This window comes from Carcharhinus amblyrhynchos, chromosome 16 (genome assembly GCF_965287045.1).
Source record: "Carcharhinus amblyrhynchos chromosome 16, sCarAmb.v2.hapA, whole genome shotgun sequence".
NCBI classification, from domain to species: Eukaryota; Metazoa; Chordata; class Chondrichthyes; order Carcharhiniformes; family Carcharhinidae; genus Carcharhinus; species Carcharhinus amblyrhynchos.
In genome coordinates this window covers 68,565,269-68,580,217 of record NC_137339.1, presented here as the reverse complement: position 1 = coordinate 68,580,217, position 14,949 = coordinate 68,565,269, and the positions used below count along the sequence as shown (strand labels likewise).

Sequence of the window (14,949 nt, the reverse complement as noted above, 5' to 3'; positions counted from 1 at the left end):
TCGCTCCCATAGAAAGTAGTTGAGGCTAAAACATTATGTGGGCAAATTCCCAGGTGGGAGACATAAGCAGAGGCTCTGAAGGCAGCTTTTCCCTGGGTGCCACAGCCTCTGTGCAGCTCCAGCCATCAGATTTCTGGAGTCCTCAACTCTGCACCAATTTCTTAAAATATTTAAATAAACATTTGTATTTCATGAGCAAGCCCGGGAGTGAAGTCTCTGTCCAGTAGCCTCTCCTCCCCCTCCCCGCCAAGAATTCCAGTGGGGTTTTCAACAGCTACCCACTAACAGGGAGTTGGTGGGCGTTATGGGGGCCGGGGTGAGGGTGGGTTGGGGGGGTGGGTGTTGGTGTTGGTCAGAGGGGCAGCATTGTGGGGTTGCTGTGTTGACCAGTGACGGAGCTGGCCAGTGATCAGGAGGCCAGCAGTGCAGGACTACTGCGCATGCACTGATCTTAGCCCTGGTGGATCGGCTCATGTGAAGTGACCTGCTCAGCACTGTGCTGCCGGCCTCTCCAGTGGGATTAGCCCATGTCCCCTAATTTTCTGCATGAGTCATGCTAGGGCACTCTATGATGCACATAATGTGGAACATTCATTTTGAAAATCCCATTGAAAAAAACGGTGGGATTTACTCATTTTTACATAAATTCGGCACTTAGAATCCTTTTAGGAGAATTCCACCCCTTGTTTTCAAAAAGCAGTTAGATATAGCTCTTGGGGTGAAAGAGATCAAAGGGTATGGGTGGAAGGCGGGGCCAGACTGCTGAGTTGGATGATCAGCCATGATCATACTGAATGGCGGAGCAGGCTCGAAAAGCCAAATGGTCCATTCCTACTCCTATTTTCTGTGTTGAACTACATAAAACATTGTCTCTGCCTCAGTTAGAGTATTGTGTCCAGCTCTGAGCACCACACTTTAGGAAGGATGTGAACTCTTTGGAAAGAAAACACAGAAGAGATTCACAAGAACAGTTCCTGTGATAAGGAACTTTTGTTCTGTGGATGGATTGGAGAAGTTCCAACTATTCTCCTGGGAGTGAAGAAAGTCGAGAGATAGATTTGATCAAGGTGTTCAAAATCACGAGGGGGTCTGGGACAGAGTCGAGAGGCAGGAACTGTTCCCATTGGTGGAGGGATCAGGAACTAGAGTGACACAGATCAAAGGTGATTGGTGACAGAAGCGAGGGAGACACGAGGAGAAACCTTTTCACCCAGTGAATGGTTCGGTTCAGGGAATCCACTGCCTGAGAGTGTGCAGGAGGCAGATTCAATCGAGAGATTCGAAAAGTGAATTGGATCGGAATCTGAAAAAGAAACGTGCAGGGCTAGAGAGTGAAGGTGGGGGGAGTGGGACTTTGTCTCTATGCAGGGTCTCTGAGGAATCAATGGGATGACTTATGTTCTGATGTTACCATTCTAATGATTCATTTGCATGAAAATAATTCTCCACACCTTCCCTTGACTGCAATTGTAGCCACCACTGAGCAGGGAGACTATGTTTTATTCTACACAGTGAGTCCTGAGCAAACATTTGGAATTGGAGGGTGAAATGTGAAATTCATTGAAAAGTCATCAAGACTTCAGTGCAGCAGTACTTAGAATGAGCAATGAGCAGGCCTTCAACAAATCGATCTCTCAGTTCAGAGTCCGAGGTTCCAGAATCTAAGTCAACTCTTTCACACAGGGGAATTCTTACAGCGTAGGAATGTGTGACTGATTGGATATGATGGCCAAACACGATGGGTTGAATATCTCCTTCTCCAACCTATCATTCTATAATTGTCTGAATTTTAACTATGCAACAGTTGAGAAACAACAGCCAAGTTCTATAAATTTGACACCTTTGTGCATTTGCTGTCACAAGTTGTCTTTACAACCTTTCAGTTATTTTGCTTGATCTTGGCTGTGAACACGGTCAGATTAGGCAGGAAAAGCCTGTTCTAAGTGTTGCTGCATTTTGGTCTGAGCAACTTTGCACTAAACTTCACATTGCACCTCTTTCACATCCCATTCAAAATTCTTTGTTCATCCTCAAGGTTTAGGCAGATAATTGCAGAGTTTGGGCTTGCCCAGGTGGCTGAAGGCACAGCAACCATTGTTGGAGCGAAGAAATCAGGGAATGATCAAGAGACTGGAATTAGAGCAGTAGAAACATTGAAACTGCAATGAAATTACTGTGAAAATCCCCCAGTTGCCACACTCCAGTGCCTGTTTGGGTACATTGAGGGAGAATTTAACATGGCCAATGCACCTAACCAGCACATCTTTCACATTGTGGGAGGAAACCAGAGCACCCAGAGGAAACCAATGCAGACTCAAGGTGAACGTGCAGACTCCGCACAGACAGTAACCCAAGCTGGGAATCAAACTTGGGAACTGGCACTGTGAGGGAGCAGTGCTAAGCACTCTGCCACCATGCCGTTGGAGCAGATTGCAGAGATAGAGTGGAGTGAAGGGGATGGAGAAATGAAGGGCAAAATTACAAAATTGTACGGGCTGCGGAAGGTTATATGCATAGATCTTGGGGACCTTTAAAATGAGGGCAGAATTTTAGGTTTGAGGTGTTGTCTGATGGTGAGTCAGTGTGTATCAGTAAGCACAGAGGTGATGGGTGAATGGGACTGGGTGTGAGTTCATACACTGGGTCACTGCTGAATTGGTTTCCAATCAGAGCTCAATAAGAATGATCTTTTACAAAGACAATTAACCACAAACCTGTCTGAGCTGATGATGATATTACCTTGGAGAAGTGACAGGACGAAGTAAGATTTCCCGATCATTGTCCACTCCCAGATATTTCATCAGCTTCTCACTCTCAAGCCCTGAAAGAGAAAGGAGTTAATGAGACCTCACCTCTTGTCCGACAGCTCTTGAGAGACCAGAACTACATTATGCTGTATTGACCCTCGGTGTTGTCCATCCCACAGTGCAGCACTCATTCAGTACTGACCCTTTGACAATATGGCACTCCTTCAATACTGACCCTCTGACAGTGCGACACTCCCTCAGTACTGACCCTCTGACAGTCCAGCGCTCCTTCAATACTGACCCTCTGACAGTGTGACACTCCCTCAGTACTGACCTTCCAACAGTGTGGCACTCCCTCGGTACTGATCTTCCGACAGTGCAGCACTGCCTCAGTACTGACCCATTGACAGTGTGTCACTCCTTCAGTACTGACCCTCTGACAGTGCGTCACTCCTTCAGTACTGACCCTCTGACAGTGCGACACTCCTTCAATACTGACCCTCTGACAGTGGAGCACTCCCTCAGTACTGATCCTCTGACAGTGCGGCACTCCCTCAGTACTGACCCTCTGTCAGTGCAGCACTCCCTCATACTGACCATCTGACAGTGCGGCACTCCCTCAGTACTGACCCTCTGACAGTGTGGCAATCCCTCAGCGCTGACCCTCTGACGGTGCAGCATTCCCTCAGCACTGATTCTCTGAAAGCGCAGCGCTCCTTCAGTACAAACCTTCCAACAGTGCAGCATTCCCTCAATACTGACCCTCTGACAATGCAGCACTCCCTCAGTACTGACCCTCTGACAGTACGGCACTCCCTGAGTATTTACCCTCTGACATTGCAGCACTCCCTCAGTATTGACCCTCCGACAGTGCACCAGTCCCTCAGTATTGACCCTCCGATAGTGCAGCACTCCCTCAGTACTGGCACTCTGACAGTGCGGCATTCCCTCAGTACTGACTCTCTGACTGCGGCACTCCCTCAGCACTGACCCTCTGACAGTGTGGCACTCCCTCAGCATTGACCCTGTGACAGTGTAGGACTCCCACAGTAAAGGCACTGAGAGCAGCTCACTAGATTATCAGCTGAAGCTCATGTCCCTGCGCTTCCCTCATCCCTTGAACAAGAAAGTTGTTCTTTGCAACAGACTGGAGCCTCACAGCCAGATCTCAATAATCAGTAGGAATCTTTCAAAGGCATCAATCATTGGAATCTGTTTTTATAAAGTCACAACATCAGCAAAGGGCAATGTTGGTCGTGGAAGTGAATTGCAATCGTTCTGTTACTTACTTGGATCTGTCTGTCTGCTCGTCTGACCCACTGCTTGGGCTGAATGTCCTTTTTCTGTGCTGCTCTCTCTGTGTGTTTAATTATAAAGAGATAATAAATCACTGTGACCCAAAATGAGGAAGAGCTTGTGATCAAAATTAGAAATCAGGACTTTGCTTTGTCTGTGAGCAAACTGTTAACCCTTTGGATGCCTCGGTTGTGGCTGAACGGCCTCCTCGAAGTGGATGAAAGGGCCTCCTCCTGTTCCTGTGTAATAAGCTTGCATGTGTGGCGGGGGCGGTGGGGGCGGGGGGTAGGAGGGGGGTGGAGGCTAAATGGACCTCCTCCTTTTCCTGACTCGAAGGGGCTGAATGTCCTGCCTCTGTTCCTATTTAATGACACTCAGTAAATGTGTTTGACCCTGGACAGTAGCTCCCCCAAGCACAATTCTGTTCTCCCATGGTTAACAAATGGAATGGCTGGTAAGTCCCTGATTCCAGCATCTGGTTGAGATCTTTTCATTAAGCACAGAACAGAAACAGGACGGAGGGATCTGGGAATCCTCATGCATAAATCACAAAAAGTTAACATGCAAGATCAACAGGTAATTGTGAAAGTAAATGGAATGTTGGCCTTCATTTCTGAGGGAATGCAGATAAAATAGAGGCAATAGAAGGTACAAGAAGTTGATCCTGGTTAGGGAGGGATTTTCTCATGAGGAGAGCTTATTATTTAATGTTTATTTATTAGTCACAAGTAGGCTCACATCAATGCTGCGGTCTTTCTCCATTTAAATAATATTCAGCTCCTTTATTCTACCAATCTGCATCGTTTCACATTTTCCAACTTTATGTTCCATCTGCCAAGTTTTTTTTCCCACTCCTTAAGCAGTTTCTATCTCTCAGTAGGCTCTTTGTGTCATCCTCAGCACTTGCCTTCCCACCTATTTTTGTGTCATCCGCAAGCTTGTCAATATGACCTTCACTTCTCTTGGCCACATCATTGAGATATTTTGTGTTTATGTTTTAAGGGATTTGGTGACGAGTCAGCCCTAAATGATGTGCGCTAGTGCTATCTGCTGCCCAGAAGGAGTTTTACAGGAAAGAGTATTGATCAGTGGGAAGTGATGGCCTTATGGTATTATCGCTGGACTATTAATCCAGAAACTCACCTCCTTTTCTGGGGACCTGGGTTAAAATCCTTCCAAGGCAGGTGGTGGAATTTAAATTCAATTAAAAAAATCTGGAATTTAGAATGTGCTGATGGCCATTGTTGATTGTCGGAAAAACTCATTTGGTTCAGTAAAGTCCTTTAGGGAAGGAAATTTGCCATCCTTACCCAGTCTGGCCTACATGTGACTCCAGAGCCACAGCAATGTGGTCGACTCTCAAGGGCAACTACTGGTCAGCCAGCAATGGCCATGTCCCACTAATACATCAAAAAAAAGCCTGGAAAAAGGAAACTTATGTCATTGTATAAGGTACATTTAAAAAGTAACTTGAGAACAGAAGTGGTTGCTGGGACAGGGAGAAATTGCCCATTGCAGGGCTTCACTTTATCTTGGGACATTATATAGCTGTTGCCTATGCCGATTGTAATCAAACAACCTTTGAGAGACAACCGACAGATTTTTTACAAAGAGCATCCAACATTGTTTCCACGTTGTGTCATGATAAGATCACAGGCTCACAAGTTTAAACAGGAAGAGGAAGAATCTGAAAGACCAAAGGAGAAGAGGAGAATGTTGAAATTCACTCAGCTGGATCTGCTCTTGAAAGATTGTTCAGGAGGGGAAGGTTGGACAGAGTGAAGCTGAAGCGTTTAGTACAGTGAAATGAGTAGCCTTACAGCAGCAAGTTATACCAGACAGCTTATTGTGAAGCAGAGGCTCAATGACATCAGACTTTAAAGACAATGATGAGAGGATTTTGAAAAGAATACCCACAAGATTGGAAAGGAGCAATTCCATTCTTGTTGTTTGCTATTAAATAAGTCAGCAGGATTCAGTCCTTACGAATTAGTTTATGGTCCTGAAGTAAGACGATCACGGATGTCGATTCAGGAGAAATCAATGAGTACTGTTTTGAAACCACTCTGCTGGACTATGTGACAACATTCAGAGAAATATTTAGCACGATGCCTGAGTTGGGTAGGGAACATTTCAAGGTGTCACAATGGTGAAGGCAGATGTGGATAAAAGAGCAAAAGTTGGTAATTTTATAGAAGATAGGGAACCTAGAAAAACTACAGCACAAACAGGCCCTTCGGCCCACAAGTTGCGCTGATCATATCGCTACCTACTAGGCTTACCTATAACCCTCTATCCTATTAAGTTCCATGTACTCATCCAAAAGTCTCTCAAAAGACCCTATCAAATTTGCGTCCACCAGCACCAACAGCAGCCAATTTCACTCACCCACCACCCTCTGAGTGAAAAAATTACCCCTGACATCTCCTCTGTACCTATTCCCCAGCACCTCAAACCTGTGTCCTCTCGTGACAACCATTTCAGCCCTGGGAAAAAGCCTCTGAGAATCCACCCAATCAATACCTCTCAACATCTTATACACCTCTATCAGGTCACATCTCATGCTTCATCTCTCCAAGGAGAAAAGACCAAGCTTCCTCAACCTATCCTCATAAGGCATGCCACCCAATCCAGGCAACATCCTTGTAAATCTCCTCTGCACCCTTTCAATAGCTTCCACATCCCTCCTGTAATGAGACAACCAGAACTGAGCACAGTACTCCAAATGGGATCTGACCAGGGTCTTATAAAGCTGCAGCATTATCTCCCGACTCCTAAACTCAATCCCTCAATTGATGAAGACCAGTACACCATACACCTTCTTAACCACATGCTCTACTTGCGAGGCCGATTTAAGAGTCCTATGGACCCGGACCCCAAGGTCCTTCTGATCCTCTACACTGCTAAGAGTCTTACCCTTGATATTATACTCCTTCATCCCATTTGACCTGCCAAAATGTACCACTACACATTTATCCGGGTTGAAGTCCATCTGCCACTTCTCCACCCAGTCTTGCATCCTGTCTGTGTCACACTGCAACTTCTGACATCCCTCCAAATTATCCACAACACCACCAACATTCGTGCCGTTGGCAAACTTACCAACCCATCCCTCCACTTCCTCATCCAGGTCATTTATAAAAATCACAAACAGCAAGGGTCCCAGAACAGACGCCTGGGGCACTCCACTGGTGACCGATCTCCATGCAAAAAAAAGACCCATCTACAGCCATTCTCTGCCTTCTGCGGGCAAGCCAGTTCTGGATCCACAAGGCAACAGCCCCTTGGATCCCATGCCCTCTCACTTTCTCAAGAAGTCTTGCATGGGGGACCTTATTGAACACCTTGCTGAAGTCCACATGAACCACATCTACTGCTATTCCTTCACAAATGTGTTTAGTCACGTTTTCAAAGAATTCAACCAGGCTCGTAAGGCACAATCTGCCTTTGACAAAACCATGCTGACTACTTTTAAGCGTACTAAACTTCTCTAAATGTTCATAAATCCTGTCTCTCAGGACCTTCTCCATCAACAGGGATAGGATTTATAATCGTCTAGAGTGAAATAAATTGATTAGGGATAGTCAACATGGTTTTGTGAAGGGTAGGTCGTGCCTCACAAACCTTATCGAGTTTTTTTTTGAAAAGGTGACCAAAGAGGTGGATAAGGGTGAGGCAGTTGACGTGGTATATATGGATTTTAGCAAAGCGTTTGATAAGGTTCCCCATGGTAGGCTATTGCAGAAAATGCAGATGCATGGGATTGAGGGTGATTTAGCAGTTTGGATCAGGAATTGGCTAGCTGATAGAAGACAGAGGGTGGTGGTTGATGGGAAATATTCAACCTGGAGTTCAGTTACAAGTGGTGTACCTCAAGGATCTGTTTTGGGGCCACTGCTGTTTGTCATTTTTATAAATGACCTAGATGAGGGTGTAGAAGGATGGATTAGTAAATTTGCTGACGACACCAAAGTTGGAGGAGTTGTAGACAGTGAGGATGGATGTTACAGTTTGCAGAGGGACATAGATAAGCTGCAGAGCTGGGCTGAGAGGTGGCAGATGGAGTTTAATACAGAAAAGTGTGAGGTGATTCACTTTGGTAAGAATAACAGGAGTACAGAATATAGGGCTAATGAAAGGACTCTTGGTAGTGTCGACAAGCAGAGAGATCTCGGGGTACATGTGCATAGCTCCCTGAAAGTTGGCATCCAGGTTGATAAGGTTGTTAAGAAGGCGTACAGTGTGTTAGCTTTTATTGGTAGAGGGATTGAATTTTGGAGCCGTGAGGTCGCGTTACAACTGTACAAAACTCTGGTGCAGCCGCACTTGGAGTATTGCGTACAGTTCTGGTCGCCGCATGATAAGAAAGATGTGGAGGCATTGGAAAGGGTGCAGAGGAGGTTTACTAGGATGTTGCCTGGTATGGTGGGAAGGTCTTATGAGGAAAGGCTGAGGGACTTGAGGTTATTTTCCTTGGAGAGAAGAAGGTTACGAGGTGACCTAATTGAAGCATACAAGATGATCATAGGATTGGATAGGGTGGACAGTGAGAGCCTTTTACCTCGGATGGTGATGGCTAACACAAGGGGACATAGCTTTAAATTAAGGGGTGGTAATTATAGGACGGATGTCAGAGGTAGGTTCTTTACTCAGAGGGTAGTAAGGGCGTGGAATGCCCTGCCTGCAGCAATTGTGGACTCGCCAACTTTAAGGGCATTCAGATGGTCAGTGGATAAGCATATGGATAACATTGGAATAGTTTATGTTAGAGGGTCATTAGATTGGTTCCACTGGTCGGCGCAACATTGAGGGCTGAAGGGCCTGTACTGCGCTGTAATGTTCTATGAAACTTACCAACCACTGAGGTTAGACTCACCGGTCGGTAGTTTTCTGGGCTATCCCTATTCCCTTTCTTGAATATAGGAACCATATCCGCAATCCTCCAATCCTCCAGAACCTCACCCGTCTCCATCGATGACGCAAAGATCATCGCCAGAGGCTACGCAATTTCTTCCCTCACCTCCCACAGTAACCTGGGGTACATCCCAACTGTTCCCGGCGACTTATCTATCTTGATGCTATTCAAAAGTTCCAACACATCCTCTTTCTTAATGTCCACGTACTCAATCTTTTCAGTCCACCGCAAGCCTTCAGTACAACCACCCAGATCTTTTTCCACTGTGAATACCGAGGTAAAGTATTCATTAAGCACCTCTTCTACTTCTACCCGTTCTGTACAAACTTTCCCACCATCAGATTTATGGTTGGAAAAAAGCTGTTAGTATTGTTGCCAGTACCAGGCTAACCATTAAAAACAAGGTTTATTAGAACTTACCAAGTTGAAAAGAGGCTGAGTATAAACCCCAGATAGAAGAAAAAATCCCTGGGTGTGTCACGTATCCGCCATGTGAGGAGAAATTAATTGGTTAGGATTGTATTCATTGGAGTTGAGAAGAGTGAGAGGGGATTTCATGGAAACTTTCAAAATTCTAACAGGGTTAGACAGGGTAAATTTTGGAAGAATGCTCCCAATGGTGAGAAAGTCCAGAACAAGGGATCATAGTTCGAGGATAAGGAGTACATATTTTAAGATGGAGATTAGAAGAAATTCCTTTTCCAGACAGTGGTGGATGTGTGGAATTCATTTCCACAGAACGTAGTTGAGGCCAAAATGTTGTGTGATGTCAAAGAAATTAGATATAGCTCTTGGAGCTCAAAGATCAAGGGATATGGGGGAGGGAGGGGTTGAATTTGAAGATAGCCACAATCACGATCAACGGAAGCTTGCTTAAAGGGCTGAATGGCCTGTTCCTGCTTCTAGTCTCTTTGTTTCTATGTAAGTATACTTTTAAATAATTGGATGGGGAGGATAACCAGAATGATATAGTAGAGATAATCTGCCATTATTGATGTTAACCCATTGTGAAACCGGATCAATTACTAAGACTATTTATTACAGTAAAGTGGTCCCAGTAATAAAAGCAGATTAATAAACTATTCCACAATTGGAACAGTATTTTGAGAAAGTGGGAGAATTGGAGTTTATCATAAAAATTCATTTGCTGCAAAGATATCAGCAAGTCCCTTTCTCAGAGAGGGTGAAAGAGGTATCAGCTTTTGTAACGCAACTGAGCTATATCAATTAAAAGTCATGCCATCTGGGATGAAGAATGCATCAGCAACATTTCAGAGACATCGCGAACTGAGTAACTGTGAAGATTATATTGATGATTTAGCAGTATTCAGTCAAATATGGGAAGAGCATTTGTTCCATTTAAAGGAACTGTTTTGACTGCAAGAAACCAATTTGGTGGTGAACTTGGCTGATGGTGAATTTGCAAAAGCATACTGTTAGACATGGTCACCTGGCCCCACGAGATGCAAAAATAAAAGCCATTGTAGAATTCCCAGTACCGACAGCAAATAGGAAGTTTTGAGATTTCTAGCCATAAGTGGATTTTATGAGACACTTGTGCCAAATTTTAGCGGTGTGGTTTCCTCATTGACTGGATTATTAAAAATGAACAGAAAATTCCAATGTGTCAGAATGCATTTGACAGCTTGAAAACTGTACTAACGACTACCACTACTGTCCAAGCAGCACCTGCTTATACAAAGCAATTCAAGTTGTCCATTTTTTGATTTGATTGATTTGATTTATTATTGTCAGATGTATTGGTATACAGTGAGAAGTATTGTTTCTTGCGCACTGTACAGACAGAGTATACTGTTCATAGAAAAGGAAACGAGAGAGTGCAGAATGTAGTGTTACATTCATAGCTAGGGTGTAGAGAAAGATCAACTTCATGCGAGGTAGGTCCATTCAAAAGTCTGATGGCAGCAGGGAAGAAGCTGTCTTGAGTCGGTTGGTATGTGACTCAGATTTTTATATCTTTTCTGATGGAAGAAGGTGGAAGAGGGAATGTCCAGGATACGTGGGGTCCTTAATTACGCTGGCTGCATTTCTGAGGCAGCGGCAAGTACAGACAAAGTCAGTGGATGGGAAGCTGGTTTGCGTGATGGACTGGACTACATTCACGATATTTTGTAATTTCTTGCAGACTTGGGCAGAGCAGGAACCATACCAAGCTGTGATACAACCAGAAAGAATGCTTTCTATGGCACATTTGTAAAAATTGGTGAGAGTCGTAGCTAACATGCTAAATTTCCTTAGTCTTCTGAGAAAGTAGAGGCATTGGTGGGCTTTCTTAACTATAGTGTCAGCATAGAGGGACCAGGACAGTTACCATTATCATTCTGGTAAGTGACATGGATATGGGTGCTGTATTATTACAAGATACAAGGTCAGGTAGCTAGGTGGATTGAGAACTGGCTGGGTAATAGGAGACAGAGGGTAGTAGTGGAGGAGACTTTGTCCGGCTGGAGGCCAGTGACCAGTGGTGTGCCGCAGGGCTCAGTACTGGGACCTCTCCTCTTTGTAGTATACATAAATGACTTGGAAGAGAGCGTAGGTGGTGTGATCAGCAAGTTTGCTGATGACACCAAGATGGCAGGGTTGGCGGGTACCGAAGTGGATTGTGAGGTGATACAACAGGATATAGATAGGTTGGTGCAGTGGGCAGATAGGTGGCAGATGGAATTTAATCCTGACAAATGTGAGGTGATGCATTTTGGAAGGAATAATGTAGAGAGGAGCTATGTGATTAAAGGTAGACAAATTAGGAGTATAGAAACACAGAGGGACCTGGGAGTGCAGGTTCACAAAGCCATAAAGGTTGCAACACAAGTGGAGAATGTTGTCAGGAAGGCTTATGGAATGCTAGCCTTTATAGGAAGGGGGATAGAGTTTAAAAGCTGCCGTCTAATGCTTCAGTTGTATAGAATGTTGGTTAGACCGCATTTGGAGTACTGCGTCCAGTTCTGGTCACCTTACTCCCGGAAGGACGTGGAGGCTCTGGAAAGGGTGCAGAGGAGGTTTACCAGGATGTTGCCTGGCATGGAGGGGCTGGGGTACGAGGAAAGGTTGGAGAAACTGGGACTGTTCTCCTTGGAAAGACGGAGATTGAGGGGGGACATGATAGAGGTATATAAGATACTGAAGGGAATAGACAGAGTCAATAGTGAGAGACTGCTCCCTAGATTGGTAACAAATACAAGAGGACATGATTTAAGGGTGAGGGGGGAGAGATATAATTTGGATATGAGAGGAAGGTTCTTTACGCAGAGAGTTGTGGGGGTATGGAACGTGCTACCGAGTAGGGTGGTGGAGGCGGGAACGTTGGACTCGTTTAAGGTTCAGTTAGATAGGCACATGAGTGAAACGAGGATGGAGGGTTATGGTAGGGGTATTAAATAAGGGTTAGAACCTCGGGAGAGACCGGAAAGGCAGGCTTGTGATTAACGTTTTTGTCTTTTATTCCGCAGGTGGAGGTCCACCTCATTGTCAAACGAGGGGCATGCACACGGTGGGTCGTGCGTGGGCTACTCTTGGAGGTTCCAGGAGTGGCCTAGTACTTCGTGTCGGTGTGTGTGCTTGATCCTGGACCGGTAGAAGGGCGCCGCAACAGCTCGGTGACTAGCACTGCTAGCTGTGCAGATACATGGATTTGGGCCTGTGTCTGTGGGAGTTTGTGCATTCTCCCTGTGGATGCGTGGGTTTCCTCCGGGCGCTCCGGTTTCCTCCCACACCCCAAAGATGTGCTCTTAGGCTGATTGGTTTTACCAAATTGACACGATTCTCCCCTGAATCTGGCTAAGTCAGGGGCTCTATTCGTAGACACGCAGGGTAGAATAGGTGTAGGGTGATGCGGCGGCACAGGCTTGTTGGGCCGAAGGGCCTGTTTCCCGTGCTGGGTTGTTCTTTGTTCTTTAAGATTAATTAGGAATTGAGAAGCCGGTAGGATGTTTCTGGGGTAAGTTGAATTTACATTAGAAGAAACATTCAGCCATCGAGGAAGAGATTCCAAGTCTGTTGTTACCCTTGCAGCCTTTCGAAATTTCTTTTGCAAGCAATTCTTCAGAGGCAATCACATGTATATATATATGAAATTTGTGGAAAAGTTTTGAAAGCGTAATGCTAGACTGGTGGAGTTAATTTCTGTAACTGTTTACAAATTATCCATGGAACTGGACAGGCAAATTGCAGATGCGTTGTCTGGCGTTTACAATTCAAAAGAGCTTGGACAGTTGAAAAATGCAAAATGGATGGGAGTAAACTGTGTATATTTTCATGATTGGTGCATGTACCTGATAGTGTAATATTTTTGTCTTTATCGATAAACATTGTAAGTGATTGGAAATAGGTTGAGGAAATTTACCCTTGTTGGAAATATGATGGTTAATTTTTCTATGAGGCATGTGATGTAAAGAAAGGGTATTATTTTTGATATTTTTGGGGATTGGTGTGCTATAATGTGAAGCAGGCTTGTAGGTGTATGTGTGTATGTGGGCTGCAAGGCTAAGAATACCAAAGGGTTCTAGGTGTGAAAGATACTTGAAGTAAATATGGACAAGTTGAATTTTTTGCAAGTAAATAAGACATGATTAGAAATTTGCATTTGGAGTTAAAGAATGTTGTTGTGTTTGGTTTGTTAAGAGCCAGGCCAGAAACTCCAAGGTGTTTTGTGAAATTAGCCTAGACCCTTTGATTTTGGCAATGGTGAGCATAAGGTGATTAACTCCAGGTATGATTCAAGTAACCCACTCGGAAGCTTTAATCAAACAAAATTTATTTAAAAGCACCTGTAGAATATACAGAAAGAATTTGCATATATTTTACCAATTACAAGACTTCAACATGACACAGTATAATGCATAACAGCTAGCTATCTCTGTTGTTCCAATATAAAAGCAATACCCCATAGGTACACACCTTTCTTCAGAATTAGTTAGCACTAATAGAAATATGCTCAAATGATTCCAGATTTCCAGCTTTTAACGCCTGTAGACAGAAATTCAAACAGACATTTTCAGAGAAGAATATATCCTCAAGACAGTAAACTGGAGAAGCAAATTTAATTTCTAGTAGCTCCTAGTCTTCAGACTTCAGAGACAGTAAAGGATACCTCCCTCTCTCTCTCTAGAGCTTCCAAAACAGCAACACTTAGACAATAGAATCTCCAAATCCAGGCAGGGAAAACAGAGGCACTGGTCTCTCCCTCTCTCTCTCTCTTTTTCTCTCAATCCAACTAACATCTGAAAACAACTAAGATGAAATCCTCTGTGAAAGCCTAGCAGTCCCCAGTCATATGACCTGACCTGTCAATCATCCCAGTAAAGCTCTACTCTGCAATGCGAGGGGAATACTAAAACCACAGACCACTGCATTAGTTCAGATTAATATCAATTATACTGCTTCAGTAGCCATGGAGGACATAGCTCCAGACACAATAGCACCAATAGAACGGCGGGGACTGCTAGAAACATCCTGCAGAGATAAATGATTAAAATACATTTCTTTAAAGCCCAATATCATCACAGGTTTTTATATTTCAAGGGACATACAAAGAGATTTACAACAAAAAAGTGATTGGTTATTGAAGTGTGTTTTATCTGAAATTAAGCACAGGAAAGAGAACATAAAAGATTACCATGTTCTGGGAAAGGATAAAAGGTAGTGGAGTAAAGATAAATGAATGAAAAGCTAGTGAAGGAGAGGTGTGAAAGTTGTGGGTGGGAGAGGGAAGAGGAGGATATATGAGCTTTCTTGTAATGCTGCTCTCTGCTGTGAAAAGTGCTGTGAAGAGACAAAGGAAAGCATCCTTCAGCCAACACAGAGCAACGTCTACTTTCATTCAAAAAGCAAGATTTTGTTTTTAAATTTCTTAATTATCCACAGCAGAGTGGGGGTAAGGTGGAAGCCCTGTGAGATACCTTCCCTACAGTAACAATGGGTTTGCCTTGTGACAACATTACCGAAATATCTAACAGAGTAAATATCTACAAG

The 14,949-nt window shown here is 44.2% G+C and overlaps 1 protein-coding gene across 1 annotated transcript in view; it reads right to left on the bottom strand.

The window, feature by feature from the left end:
- LOC145354064 (sialic acid-binding Ig-like lectin 13) overlaps window positions 1-2,779 on the bottom strand; it is a 30,112-nt gene extending 27,333 nt beyond the window's left edge. Inside the window, exon 1 of the mRNA XM_080205194.1 lies at window positions 2,740-2,779. Coding sequence (XP_080061320.1) covers window positions 2,740-2,779 — 40 coding nt within the window. The remainder of the gene's footprint in view (window positions 1-2,739) is intronic.
- Between the last annotated feature and the right edge of the window lie 12,170 nt (window positions 2,780-14,949).